At 47.6% G+C, this 15,050-nt stretch overlaps 2 protein-coding genes across 3 annotated transcripts in view; one reads left to right on the top strand and one right to left on the bottom strand.

Annotated features, from left to right (window-relative positions):
- The window catches only part of ASCC1 (activating signal cointegrator 1 complex subunit 1), a 101,437-nt gene that overhangs the window by 37,039 nt on the left and 49,348 nt on the right, over window positions 1-15,050 (top strand). For both annotated transcript variants that reach the window (XM_056113534.1, XM_056113535.1), the window contains exon 6: window positions 6,441-6,577. In XM_056113534.1, coding sequence (XP_055969509.1) covers window positions 6,441-6,577 — 137 coding nt within the window. The remainder of the gene's footprint in view (window positions 1-6,440; window positions 6,578-15,050) is intronic.
- The window catches only part of ANAPC16 (anaphase promoting complex subunit 16), an 80,770-nt gene that overhangs the window by 50,743 nt on the left and 14,977 nt on the right, over window positions 1-15,050 (bottom strand). The gene's annotated exons all lie outside the window — the stretch shown is intronic.

The raw sequence follows: 15,050 nt of genomic DNA, 5'->3' as shown, positions 1-15,050 counted from the left end.
GGGGTCCTAATGCAGAGCAGGGGGTCCTGATGCAGAGGATGGCGTCCTGATGCAGAGGAGGGGGTCCTGATGCAGTAGAGGGGGTCCTGATGCAGAGGAGGGGGTGCTGATGCAGAGGAGGGGTCATGATGTGGACGAGGGGGTCCTGATGCAGAGGAGGGGTCCCGATGCAGTGGAGGGGGTCCCAATGCGGAGGAGGGGTCCTGATGCAGAGGAGGGGGTCCTGATACAGTGGAGGGGGTCCTGATGCGGAGGAGGGGTCCTGATGAGGAGGAGGGGTCCTGATGTGGAGGAGGGGGTCCTGATGCAGAGGAGGGGGTCCTGATGCAGAGGAGGGGGTCCCGGTGCAGAGGAGGGGGTCCTGATGCGGAGGAGGGGTCCTGATGAGGAGGAGGGGTCCTAATGCAGAGCAGGGGGTCCTGATGCAGAGGATGGCGTCCTGATGCAGAGGAGGGGGTCCTGACGCAGTAGAGGGGGTCCTGATGCAGAGGAGGGGGTACTGATGCAGAGAAGGGGGTCCTGATGCAGAGGAGGGGGTGCTGATGCAGTGGAGGGGGTCCTGATGCAGAGGAGGGGTCATGATGTGGAGGAGGGGGTCCTGATGCAGAGGAGGGGTCCCAATGCGGAGGAGGGGTCCTGATGCAGAGAAGGGGGTCCTGATGCAGAGGAGGGGGTCCTGATGCAGAGGAGGGGTCCTGATGCAGAGGAGGGGGTCCTGATGCAGTAGAGGGGGTCCTGATGCAGAGGAGAGGTCCTGATGCAGTGGAGGGGGTCCTGATGCGGAGGAGGGGTCCTGATGCGGAGGAGGGGTCCTGATGTGGAGGAGTGGTCCCGGTGCAAAGGAGGGGGTCCTGATGCGGAGGAGGGGTCCTGATGCAGAGGAGGGGGTCTGGATGCAGTGAAGGGGGTCCTGACGCAGAGGAGGGGGTCCTGATGCAGAGATGGGGGTCCTGACGCAGTGGAGGGGGTCCTGATGCAGAGGAGGGGTCCTAATGCAGAGGAGGGGTCCTGATGCAGTAGAGGGGGTCCTGATGCGGAGGAGGGGTCCTGATGGGGAGGAGGGGTCCTGATGTGGAGGAGGGGGTCCTGATGCAGAGGAGGGGGTCCTGATGCAGAGGAGGGGGTCCCGGTGCAGAGGAGGGGGTCCTGATGCAGAGGAGGGGTCCTGATGCAGAGGAGGGGGTCTGGATGCAGTGAAGGGGGTCCTGACGCAGAGGAGGGGGTCCTGATGCAGAGATGGGGGTCCTGACGCAGTGGAGGGGGTCCTGATGCAGAGGAGGGGTCCTAATGCAGAGGATGGGTCCTGATGCGGAGGAGAGGTTCTGATGGAGAGGTGGGGTCCTGATGCAGAGGAGGGCTCTAAGTCTGAAGAGAAGCTCTCCTTCTGTTTGCTGTCAGCTCTGGCAGATGCTCCTAACTTAGGTGCCTTTTATGTGGAAAAGATGGTTAAGTTCTGCTCTCATCTTAAAGGAAACAGAGAATGCTCCATGGTGGACTAATCCATATCTCCCCAGTGTTGACATTTTCGGATTTCTTATCCCTTAATTTCTCATGCTGAGAGCATTTCCAGAAGTTGTCTTCCACCGGGTCATGAGTTAAAGGAGTAGTCACCGAGGGGCCTGTGATAATGCGACTGCTCGTGGCGATCATTGAGCTGCAGTCTGTTTGTTAGCTTGGGTTGGGGGGGCCAGAGCTGATGGTGCAGAGCCGAGTCCTGGCTCTGTGCTCAGGGATCATCCTGGCAGTGCTTGGGGGACCATATGTGATGCTGAGTATCTGGCCAGAGTCAGCTGCATGCAAGGCCAGTGCTTATCTCCCTGTGCTCCTTCTCCTGCCAGTGCAGCGGGGGCTGCTGAGTCAGGAAACAGTTGGAGATTCTAAGCTGTGATACAGGTCTGCACACCATTTACGTGGAGGTCACTTTTGCATGCAGCTTTTCGTTGGATGAGACCTTATTTAATAAATTAACGAAGACTTAGATCTAATTTAGCCATAATGGAGCACTTAAAAAAAAAAACTGTTGTTTTTGGTTTTAGAGCCATCCCTGATGGTGCTCAGGAGTTATTCCGGGCTCTGTGCTTGGGAGTGGCTGCTGGTGATAGATCGATCGTGGGCTTCCTGCATGCAGAGCATGTGAGAGCATGTGCTTAGCCCATAGCTCTCTCTGGTCCTGGAAACGCTTTTAGACTGTTAGCGTGCTCGGGTCTCCTTGATGCTCGGGGTCATTCCTGGCAATCTGGACTGGGTGGTGCTGGGGGTTGAACCCTAGCCTCTTGCACGTAGTGCATTTTGAGCTGTCTCCCTGACAACAGAAACACTCTTATGGCGTCATCTGCTATTAAAACACTTGCACGTGGCTGACCCAGGTCATCTGTTACTAAAACACTCTTATGGGGTCATCTGCTATGATGCTGCTTTCCGGGGCACCTACAATGATTCAGGGTGGGAGGTAGTAGCCTTGCGTGCAGTTGGCAGGGTGGGGGTGTGTGCCTTTTGTTCGTTCACTTAAAGAAGGCAGAATTTCAGGAAGCTCTGATTTTTTTCTTTTTTCTGGAAAGAGGGCAGAGTGGCCACTGGAAATCTCTGAATTCTAGAAAAATGCCCCCAGGAATTTCTGTGACTGCACCCTTTGCTGCTCCTTGCTCGATGGAAGGTCACTGCCATTAGAATTTTCAGGCGCCAGCCTGAGTGACCAGTCTAATGCAGTAAAAGAATTCCAGCTTCAAGTAATGGTGAACTTGGAGTGGGGCCCAGTGTGAAGGAAGCATCTGATGGAGAGCCTTGCCCATGTCGGTGAAGAGGCTGGCAGGAGGAGTATATGCCAAGCCAAGAAGAAAAGGGTTGCAGAGGTTGATGTCATTGTCTGCAAGATTTTTTTAGTCCCGTAATGAATTTAGCCATTTCACTAAGGAGTAAGTGTTTTTTGGTAGATAACAATGCTGGACAGGGCAAAATTTGGGGTGTATTTTCCATTTACTTTAGTTAGATGAATTTTTTAAGATCCTCTAATAAGGTTCCATTTTTGGGGGGGGAGGGGAGGGAACACCTAGGAATGCTCAGGAGTTTCTCCAGGCTCTACACACAGGAATTACTCCAGGTGGTGCTTGGGAGACCATGTGGGATGACAGGGATCAAACACAGGTCTGCCGCATGCAAGGCAAACACCTGATCCATTCTACTATTGCTCTGGTCCCAGGTTCCATAAAACATTTGTAATCTCCAGTAGATTAAAAGACTGTTTAGCCTCTTATTTAGGAACTGGGGAAATAGCAAAGACGTTTTTATGGGGTGTAGGAAGGATACGGCATTTAGGATGATAGATTCAAAGTGATGCCATACGTGTCTGGTGAGTGCGTCTGGTGAGTCCAGACGAGAAAGGGGCACGTGGGACCTAGGATCCGTTTCAGAGCCTCACAGACAGCAAGGTTGTACTCTGCTGCTTGATCCCACCCCCCATCCCTATTGTTTTTGGTGTTTTTGTTTTTAAAGTGAGGGGGGCTTTGCTTTTTAGGTTCTGAATTGTGAGCATTTTATTCTCTTAGATCACATGGATGGGCTGGAGCGATAGCACCGCGGGGAGGGCGTTTGCCTTGCATGCGGCCAACCTGGCCAGCCTGAGTTTGATTCTTCCACCTTTGATTCCTCTGCCCCTCTCGGAGAGCCCAGCAAGCTACCGAGAGTATCTCACCCATGCGGCAAAGCCTGGCAAGCTCTCCATGTTGTATTTGCTCGAGCGGGCCCAGTAACGTCTCCATTGGAGACCTTGTTGTTACTGTGTCTGGCATATCGAATACTCTCGGTAGCTTGCCGGGCTCTCCGAGAGGGGCGGAGGAATCGAACTCGGGTCGCTGGAGCGATAGCACAGCGGGTAGGGCGTCTGCCTTGCACGCAGCCAACATGGCCGACCCGAGTTCGATTCCTCCGCCCCTCTCGGAGAGCACAGCAAGCTACCGAGAGTATTCGATATGCCAGACACAGTAACAACAAAGTCTCCAATGGAGACGTTACTGGGCCTGCTCGAGCAAATGTTGTATTTGATATGCCAAAAACAGTAGCAATAAGTCTCACAATGTTACTGGGCCCGCTCGAGCTAATCGATGAACAACAGGAGGACAGTGACAGTGACAGATCATATGGACAGCCAAACCCTTAGCAGATAGGCGGCTCACACGTATTTCCCCATTCTCTTCCTTGGCTTCTCATTTGTTCTTGTGTCGGGGGCTCCTGAGTGGTTCTCGGGGCTCAGTGATTCTTCGTCAACTGGGGTGGGGGGTGTCAAAACGAGGACACCAGGGTGTCTGCGGGGCTGCTCAGGTCCTTTGGTGCTGGGGTTGACCCAGGCCACACCTCTGGTGCCCAGTGGCCCAGCAGTGCTTGGGAGATCATATAGTGCCAGGGGTCAGCCACATGCCCCTTTATCCCTGTGCTATTTCTCCAGCCCCTTTTCACATTTGCTGTGGGGGCAGAGGGGTCGGGCCACACCCGACAGTACTCAGGGCTTACTCCTGACTCTGCACTCAGAGATCACTCCTGGTGGGGCTTGGGGATCCTGTTGGAGTCCTGGGGATCAAATGCAGGTCAGCCATATGCAAGGCAAGCACCCTACCATTGCACTAACCAGCCCCCCTTTCACATTCTTTTTTTTTGCTTTTTTTTTGGGTCACACCCGGCAATGCTCAGGGGTTACTCCTGACTCTGCACTCAGGAATTACTCCTGGCAGTACTCAGGGGACCATATGGGATGCTGGGAATCGAACCCGGGTTGGCCGCGTGCAAAGCAAAAGCCCTCCCCACTGTGCTATTGCTCCAGCCCCTCTTTTCACATTCTTGATGGTAGCCGTTGATGCACAAGTTTCTGGTTTGGATGAAGTTTTTAATTGATCTAACTGTGTTTTTCTTGTCCTCTACTGTGTCTAGGAATCCATTGCTAAGTTTTGAATCACAGATTTTTCCCTTTTGTTTCCCTAAGAGATTTATGATTTCATTCTTAGGTCATTGATTCATTTTGAACTAATTTTGATGAATAATATGAGGTAAAATTCTAACTTCCTTTCTTTGCATTTTCATTTGAGAAGGAGCAAACATTAAATTGATTTGGCATTCTGGTTGAAATTCATTTGTTTGGGGCTGGAGAGAAATTGCATTGGGTAAGATACTTGCCTTGTATTTAGCTGACCTGGGTTCAATCCTCAGCATCCTATAAGGTCCCCGGAGCCTTGCCAGGCATGATCCCTGAGCACAGAGCCAGGAGTAACCTCTGAGCTCCACTGGATATGTCCCCAAAACCAAAAAAGAAAAAGAAAGACTGATAAAAAGAAATCATTTGTTTGTATATACATGGGCTGGAGTGATAGCATAGCGGTAGGGTGTTTGCCTTGCGCACAGCCAGTCCGGCTGAACCAGGTTCGATTCCTCCGCCCCTCTCGGAGAGCCCGGCAAGCTACCGAGAGTATCTCGCCCGCGCAGCAAAGCCTGGCAAGCTCCCCGTGACGTATTCAATATGCCAAACACAGTAACAGCAAGTCTCAAAAATGGAGATGTTACTGGGCCCCCTCGAACAAATCGATGAACAATAGGAGGACAGTGACAGTATATACATATGGATCTATTTCTCTACTCTCAATCCCTTTATTAAAATTCTCAGTTCTATCCTTACCACTTGATTTTGGTGGGTATGGGGGTATTTGGGCCACACCTGGTGGTGCTCAAGGAATCTGTGCAGTGCTGGCGATCAAACTGGGCTCCACCACATGAAGCCTCATCCCTGGACTCTCTCCAGCCCAATTTCTACTGTTTTGTTTTTTGTTTGCGGGCCATAGCCAGCAGTGCTCAGGGCTTACTTCTGGCTCTCTGTGTTCAGGGATTACTTTTGGTGGTGTCAGAGGGAACTGTTTGTGGTGCAGGTGATCTAGTCTGATGTGCTGTGTGTAAGGCAAGTACCTACTGCACTATCTTTGTGGCCCACTCCTAGTATTTATTACTATTATTTAAAAAATTGGGGGGGGCACACCTGGCTGTGTACAGGGTTTATTCCTGGCTCTGTACTCAGGAATCACTCCTGGAAGTGCTTGAGGACCATATGGGATGCTGGAGATTAAACCCAGGCCAGGCAAATGCCCCACACACTATACTACCGCCACTGCTTTTTTTTTTTTCCCTTTATTTTATTTTATTTTTTTTAAAGTTGTAGATTTACAATTTTTTGTGCTTTGGTTCCAATTATACAATGATCAGATACCCATCCCTCCACCAGTGCCCATTTTCCACCACCATGGATAATATCCCTCCCACCCCCATCCCCCCATCCCCCCTGTCTCTGTGGCAGGGCAATCCCCTGTGTTTTCTCTCTCTCCTTTTGGGTGTTGTGGTCTGCAAAAGAGGCATTGAGCGCCACTGCTTTTAAGCAACTGAGTTTCTTGCTTTTCTCTCTTTGGTAACAGGATGATGGGGTTGATAGCACAATTTTCCAGAATCCCCAGAAGCTTCATCTAACTATCGGGATGTTGGTGCTCCTGAGTGAGCAGGAGGTCCAGCAGACGTGTGAGATGCTCCAGCAGTGTAAAGAGGAGTTCATTGAGTGAGTATGCAGAGCGCGGGAGGGCAAGCCCCGTCCTGGCTTTTAGTTTTATTTATTTTTTGTTTCACAGACTTGATTATGGACTAGAAAGCTGAGTGACTTGGGAACAGGACTTTTATTTATTTATTTATTTATTTATTAGATCTGAAATAATTTTTGTTGAATCGCCATGAATATGTAGTTACAAAGTTGTTCATGACTGGATAGGAATGGGACTTTTAAAAGAAAATTTATTTTTCATTTAACTTTTTAAAAATTCATCCCCTCCCCTTCCCTTCCCTGCGTTGTGGCTGACCACATTGCTGAGCATAACTGCTTGCACGCACCTCTGAGTACAGAGTCAGGAGAGTATGGGTTGGCCTGGTGCCAGCTCTTTTGCCCTGCTGTATGATATAAGCTTGGCCGCTTGAAACGACATGAATTTGTCATCTTCTGGTTCGGCAGGGCAGGAGCCCAGTGAGAGCCTCTTTTGGTTCAGATTGGGCTGCTCTGCAGGGTGGCACTCATTTCTGCGGGCTCCCGGGATGGTCTGTTTCCTTCCACATTTTTCCGTGGTTCCTCTCCCGATCCCTTTTGTCACACGTCTGTCTTAGACAGGCCAGAGCAGGATCAGGCTGTTGGTCTTACAGATACACACATGGACATCTGTTGCCCCGCAGGAGGGGCTGGGAGGTGCTTCCCCTGCGCTTGCCCAGCTAGTGCACACATGACGGTTCAGCCTCAGGCCTGGCGACTCAGTGCTGCCCAGGGTCAGGAGGGTTAAGCTCTGTGGGGCTGTCATGAAGTGCAGGGGATCAAACTCAGGATTTTTTTTTTTGCACACTTGGCATGTGCTTTGCCATCTGAGCTATCTTCCTGACACAGGTGTCTGGTTTTAAAGGCTCTGCTATGATTCCTGATTTAGCACTAGGGATGTCATTCACTGATAGAATACTTGCCTTTAGTGTGTGAGGCCCGGAGTGCCATCCCTGGCATTGCAAAAAGATGAACAAACATCAGGACTATGGTCCCGGGATGTGGCTCAGTGGTGGAGGGTAGGCTATGCATGTATGAGGCCTGGGCTTGATCCTTCTTGCTGCATAAATGGATTGGTAGATAAGGATTTCTGCACCAACATAAATACTCTAGGATAATCTACTTATTTCAAGCTCATCAATCCAATGACATCTGCAAAGCTCCGGGCCATACAAGATAGTGTATAGCATTGTAGCACTATCCTTCGATTGTTTATTGATTCACTCGAGCGGGCACCAGTAACATCTCCATTGTGAGACTTGTTACTGTTTTTGGCATATCGAATACATCATGGGTAGCTTGCCAGGCTCTGCCGTGTGGGCGAGATACTCTCGGTAGCTTGCCAGGCTCTCCGAGAGGGGCAGAAGAATCGAACCAGGGTCAGTCGCGTGCAAGGCAAATGCTCTACCCGCTGTGCGATATATTGCTCTGGCTCACTGTATATATAAATATATAATATATATTATATATAATTTATATATAGATATAGAAATCCTAGAGTAGGATGTGGTTCTCTCAGTAGTACCATTACTCTGCTCACCACAGTAAGTCAAACATGATATGATTCCCTAGAAAGATCTTCACGGGACTTCAGAAGAATAAACTTGTATGTTCTTTTCTTTCTTTTTTTCCCTCTCCTTCACACATAAATGGTATTTGTGTTCTCTTCTGCTGAGTCCAATTCTTAGGCTCTAAATTTCTTTTTTGAATATCAAGCACTTTGTGTGAGTTAGTAAGGGTACAAAAAATTGTTCAGGCTGTGTATTCTGCATCAGCGTAGGTAAATTGCTGCTCTGGGGGCAGTTTTTATTCCTGGACATGTTTTTAACATATCCTGGGGCGTGTGCTCTGCCTGCTGGCAGCTGGGTGTGAGCCCCGTTACAGCTTGTTTCCTCGAGCGTCTCCGACTATCTCCCTAACCTTCCCCAAATTTAATTTATACCCGTATCTTACCTAAGAGGTTTATTTCAAAGAATTACCTCTTCCTTCCTCTCTTTCTCTCTCTCTTTACTCCTTTTACTTAATATAGAATAAGAGAAACTTAAAGTGAACCAATATGCACTTGACTAGAGTCCAGAGGTTTGGAATTTCTTTTAAAGATGTATGCGATAAATACCTTTTTTCAAATGTTTGAAACTTTATTTAAACCCCGTGATTTGCAAGGTTGTTCATAACAGTTGTTTTAGGTATGCAATGTTCCGACACCAATCCCACTGTTGGTGGGACCTTCCCTCCATTAATGTTTTCCACCCAACCCCCAAGCCTGCACCCGTAGCAGGCATAAAGCAATTTAATTTGTATTGCTTGTTGCAGCCGATATCTCACAATGGTATCACCGAAATCATTGTCTGAGGATTTACTGGGCTGTTAGGTGCAAGTTGAGCCTCTTTGTCGCTGTTTTGTTCATTGAGGTTAGTGGGCTTCTCTGCAACGTTCCCATCTAACTTGCTGTGCTCCAGCTGGGCTGTCAGGTCTGTGAAATGTGGAGGTGTTGACCAGGAGCAGTGGAACAGGATGATCAGCAGCTTGGGGTCTCTTCGAGATCGGTTGTGGAGCTGGGCCTTTTGTACATGGGAGGAAGTCAGGAGTCGGGACACTGAATCTCTGGCAGGGTGGGCACTCCCGAGCCCAGAGGTGCTTCTACTTTAAGCAAACACTGCTCCCGCTGTCAAGTCACAGAGAACGGGCTCCAGCCAGTCAGGTTCCTTTTCATCGCCTCTCACAAGGTCTGCTTCTCTGCTTGGAGCAGACCGAAGTCTCTTTCTCTTTGACTACTTCCTTTCTTCTGTCACCAACTGCAGGAAGCTGTCTCGACTCTGAGAGTGTTTGGTCCTCAATATGAACAATTTCGCCAGCATAAATCTTGCCCTTTCCTTGGTTATTTATGACATACCAACAGCATGCTGGGTAACACAGTAGATCTGGGTTTGCCATGGGAACGCGTGTGGGGCATTCCCTTTGAACAGCGCCCATTCCCTTTATGTCTGTGGTATCTCCCGTCTTGTAGATCGGCATGTTTGTTGCATTCTGGTCTATAAGAAGGAGCAGCTCCATGTTTTCAGAAAGGTCTAGAGAACATAGAGCGAGTGTCACTCCTCTTGCCCCTTGTATTGGTCATTTTGGTGATTTACTGGAAGATGGTGGTTCTGACTGAAAGACTGTAAAAAAAAAATCCAGTTATAACAAATGAACTTGGTCTTGTCAAAATGGATTACCTGGCTTATTGGGTAAAACATGGTGGGAAAATTTAATTTTGCCACCTTAGTTCTGTTGCATATAAAACTGCAATAATGATGCCATATTTGTGAACCAGTTATCTTTTCTCATTAAATGTTTTGAAGATAAATGTCTTAAGTAAAACAGCAAAGAAACAAAACTCCATAAATTGATTGAATTTGCCTTTTACTTGATTCTTTCTGAATCCCAAATCACAAAGAATTCTTCTTGGTCTTATTCTTTGTTCAGTAATGGGCACAGCTGTACTCCGTCTCTTTACCTAAAATTCAGAATAACTTGATGTCTGTAATGAAACGTTTATCCTTTTTATTGCATAAGACTGTATCCTGAACCTTATCAGATCACTTTTTATTAAACAAACTGAAAGCAGCTGCATTTTCTTGGCTGCCAAGAAGAAAAAATTTCAGAGTTGGATAAAATATTTGTTTAGAGAACTATTTTGTTTTGTTTCTACCTCTGTGAATCAGGTCACAGGTTTTCACCCACAGCAGCTCTGTTCTGAGGCTGTGAGGACGTGGCGGGGCTCCCTCCTCCCCTCTCTGTCTCCTGGTGTCTTGCAGTGAAATGGCGAATCCGAACTCCTTAAGCCTGTCATGGTTGGTGTGTGTTGAGAGTGAAGAGCAGCCTTAATAATCCCTGAGAAGTTTTGATGTGACAAGATGAAAATAGTAATTGTATTTTTTCAAATTCAGCAAGGCTTTTGAAATAGGACAGTCACCCTGCCAAAAATCTGCAGTGGCAGCAAAAACGGTTTTGAGGATGCTCTTTTCAAAAAGCTGAAAAGATTTGAAAGCCGCAAGTAAAGCAAGTCTTTCCTCCTCCCGCCTCTTCCCCTCTGCCACACACACACTTGTTTGAAATACGTAGTGCATGGAGACAGCACAACTACCCATGGGCTGATGAGAGGAAGCACAGCCCTGGCAGGTACACCCGTATCCTGTATATCCGTATACCAGTATCCCAGCGGGATACTGGTCAGCTGTGGAGAAAGACGGAATCTTGCCATTTGCAACCACATGGATGGAAGTGAAATAAACCAGTGGGAAAAAAGACAAATCCTGGATAATTTTACTTGTGATGTAAAGACAAAACAAAGAGATGAACAAATAATCAAAATAAGTTTTGGCACAGTAAGACCAGTCAGTGGTAACTGAAAGGGACGGGTGCGTTGGGAGGGGTGGGACCTTAAACTGAGACCCAGGAGACAGCATGTGTTGATTTTAAGTCCGCATGCACACGTGAGACTTCATGTTGTCATGCAGTGCTATTTCAGTTAGCACCAAAACTAAACAGTCTGCTGACATATAAAATCTCTCTCCCAATCTCTCTCTCTCTTTCTCTCCTCTCTCTCTCTCTCTCTCTCTCTCTCTCTCTCTCTCTCTCTCTGTAGTGCAAAAGTTAATTTACTTATGAGAAGGAGGATGAGAAATAGAATTGGTTGTTGGGATATTTTAGAAGTGCCTTATTTCCAAAGAAGGCAGATATGTCTACTTTTTTAAAAGTTTTATTTCATTTATTCACATTTTTTGAATCCTGGGCATGCAAGCCAGGGCTTTATCCATGTGGGCATGTGCTCTGTCACTGATCTCCACCCCTGGCCCCAAGAAATTTGACTTAAAAAAGATTTGCCAGAGGGGTACTTGGCCCCAAACAACACACACACACAAACACACACACACACACACACACACACACACACACACACCCCTGAGTTTCTTATCATCTGATGATTTCAAATTAAAATACAAATGAGAAAACCTTGAAAACGAATAGTGTAGATCTCAGAAGAGCCATCTCAGCACACTGTTCATCAGACTGAAACCTGGCACCTCCTCAGGCCCGGGGTGGGCTGGCCGTCATCCCAGTTCTACAGAGCCTAGCTCCTGGACCAGGTGGCCACATATGCAGCAGCCCGACACCGCCAACTCCCACCAGACTGACAGCCCTGGAGGAGCACAGCAGATTAGATGGGGAAGTAGCAGAGGCCAACTCAGCTCATGAACAAAAACAATCACATTGAAGGCTCAGCTAGCGATGAACTGCTCAGTAAATCCTCAGACGGTGACTTGAGTAACCCCATTTTGAGCCACTACAGTTTTCATAAACTTTCTTTGGCTGAACCCTTTTTGAATAATGCCTCTTCCCTTGTAACAAGTGGTGTAAAATAAATGATTTTGTGTCTGCCAAGGGGGCAGCCTTGGGGAGTGGGTGGGAAACTGGAGCCACCGTTTCCAGTGGTGGAGGAAGGTCTCACTGGTGGTGGGGGTGTTGGAACATCGAATGCTGGAAACAACTGTATTGTGAACAACTTTGTAAATATACCAGTATTCAGAGTCTGAGAAAATGAATAGTCTAGCATACAGCGTGCTATACTTTATACGTTTCTATTATTATTGCTGTTGTGTGGGGGCACTCTTGGGGGTGAGCCAGGGCTGCACCTGGGCTGCCAGTAGTGGGTGGGGACTGAGCCCAGGGCCTGGCACATTTGGCACCACATCCCCGATCTCCTACACGACATCATTTAATTTGGTGAACTGTAAAAGTGTTATTAAACAAATGTGGCTTGATTGGAATTGAGTTAGCATACCTATATAAATGTTTTAAATAAATGTGTAGTGGAATCTTCGTTTTACATGTTGCCATGGTTTTGGAGTTCAGGGATGTCACCTCACTCGAAACAGAACTTTGATTTCAGTTCTTAGGCTCATGGCTCACGTAGCGGTATAGATTTCCAGTGAATTATTTACAGTGTTCAGAAAATGCTGGCGCTCTAAATGTGTCCCCTGTGACTTTTCTTTGTGAGATGTAAAATGCGGACCACATCGGCTCAAGTATAAAGACTGACACATACAGGGTGCTTCTTTAGCTCTGGTATCATTCTTAGCCTTAAGTGTTCCCAAAGGCCTGGGGTAAAACCAAATAACAAGATAAAAAGGGACAAGAATGGGGAGAGGAGGGAAAAGACACCCATGCACAAATAGTAGTTCCAATTGCTTCAGATGTCACTAATTGGAAAGCAGGCCTGCTGCGGTCCCAGGTGGGATCGGTTGTTCCCCACTACAATGGACATTTATCTGGCAAACCCTCTGGCTTTTAATTTCATCTCCTTCTTGATAAACCAGAGGCTTGGACAGAAAGAGTTTCTGTTTCTACTCCTGTTTCAGTTTTTGTTGTTGTTCTTCTTCTTGGCACCCCATCTAATTACAAGGACTTGGAGGCATCTTATAATGAGGAAACAAATACAAAAGAATGTTAAAGTTGCGGAGATTAAGTCAAAGATGCCTGGAATAGGGAGAAAATTCTACTTGAAAGCTGAGGCGAGGTTCGTCGTACTTGAGTGCTGAGATTCAGTGCTATTTTTTGACACCTGTATACTTGACAACTGTAAAGTAAATGCTAAATTCTAGAAAAGAAGCGCACCAGATTATCATATTTTCTCTCATAAAAGGAGTACTTTTTTTTTCTTTTTAAGGAGTACATTTTTTTTTCTTTTTGGGTCACACCCGGTGATGCTCAGAGATTACTCCTGGCTCTGCACTCAGGAATCACTCCTGGTGGTGTTCAGGGGACCATATGGGATGCTGGGAATCGAACCCGGGTCTGCCACGTGCAAGGCAAACGCCCTACCCGCCTACCCGCTGTGCTCCAGTCCTAGGAGTAATTTTTTTTTTTAATTGAGAGAATACTTTTTTGCTTCTCAATCCAGGTTGTCATATGTAAGTCAAATAAAGCCAGAATGAGGGAGCAGGAAAATAGCACAGCTGGGAGGGCACTTGTCTTGCACGCGGCCAACCTGGGTTCCATTCCCAGCACCACCAGGAGTGATCCCCAACGGCAGAGCTGGAGTAACCCCTGGACATGCCTGGTATGACCCCCAGACCAAAACTAAAGAAATAAAAACAAAATCCCAAATGGTAGTGTGACACTGTCTTTTGTGACATTGTGACGGGAGTTTTGCAGACGATACAAGAGTGTTCACATTAATCTTTTCTGTATTGGCCTTCAGAGATTGAGTCCCCAAACCATCAAGTACAACCTAGGAGAAACATCTCAGTGGAAAACTAAACCACCGGTACAGTGCCCTCGGTTCACCCCACCATGCAGGCTTAGAACGGAGAAAACTTAGATGTGCAGTGCGTGTTAAACTCCTTTCCAAATCAGTTTTCTTAGCGATGGGACTGAATTAAAGTCTTTCAGATGAATTCTTCTACTGTTACTGGAGTAGAGATACATGCATGTTGCTGAGGCTACAGCTCTCAGAGAACAGTTTAGAGTTTGGGTTGTGTTTTTGAATATCCCAATTATTAGAGGTGATTATAAGGATATTCAGGATCAGGACTCTACTTTCCTCAGTATCTGTCATTGCAAAAAATGGACTGGAGCGATAGTACAGCGGGAAGGGCACTTGCCTTGCACACAACTGAGCTGGGTTCGTTTTGCAGTATCCCATATGGCCCCCCAAGCTTCACCAGGAGTGATTCCTGCATGCAGAGCCTGGAGTAAGCTCTGAGCAGGGCCAGTGTGGCCCAAAACCAAAACTTATGGTAGTCGGGTTATTTAGTTGTTTTTTTTCCCCTGAGAAAAATCCTGATCTTTCATAATAATGTGACCTTGAAGTATTTTTTGTTGTGGTAGTGGTGGTTTTTGGGCCACACCTGGTGATACTCAGGGGTTATTCCTGGCTCTGTGCTCAGGTGCTTGTGGGACATTGGGGACCAGACCTGGGTCTGCTGCATGCAAAACAGGTGCCTTTCCTGCTGTACTATCTCTCTGGCCCCGTGGACTTGAAGTTTTAAGAGGATATTTACTGTTATCATTTGTAGGTTACATCCCCCCCCAATAAAAAAACAATTCTCTGCTGCCCTTGTTCTTTTTTTGGGGGGGGGGTCACACTTGGCGATGCTCAGGGGTTAAGTCCTGGCTCTGCACTCAGGAATTACTCCTGGTGGTGCTCAGAGGACCAAATGGGATTCTGGGGATAGAACCCAGGTTGACCACATGCAAGGCAAATGCCCTAACTGCTGTACTATCACTCCAGCCCCACCTGCCCCAGTTCAGTATCAGCAATTTTTCTTCTGAAAGTTGTAAGAATTATCTTTAAATGGACTCTGAAACCCTTTTGTCTTAGGGCCAGCACATGCTCCTCAGTGATAGAATAGGCATGTGCCCATCCATTTCTCCAGATCGTCAGAGCAGTTCCCTTCGTAGTGGAACAGCCCCT

The sequence above is a fragment of the Sorex fumeus genome, unplaced genomic scaffold, assembly GCF_029834395.1.
Source record: "Sorex fumeus unplaced genomic scaffold, SorFum_2.1 ptg000020l, whole genome shotgun sequence".
NCBI classification, from domain to species: domain Eukaryota; kingdom Metazoa; phylum Chordata; class Mammalia; order Eulipotyphla; family Soricidae; genus Sorex; species Sorex fumeus.
Note: the sequence above shows the minus strand (reverse complement) of the source record. Positions and strands in the feature narration are given on the sequence as shown.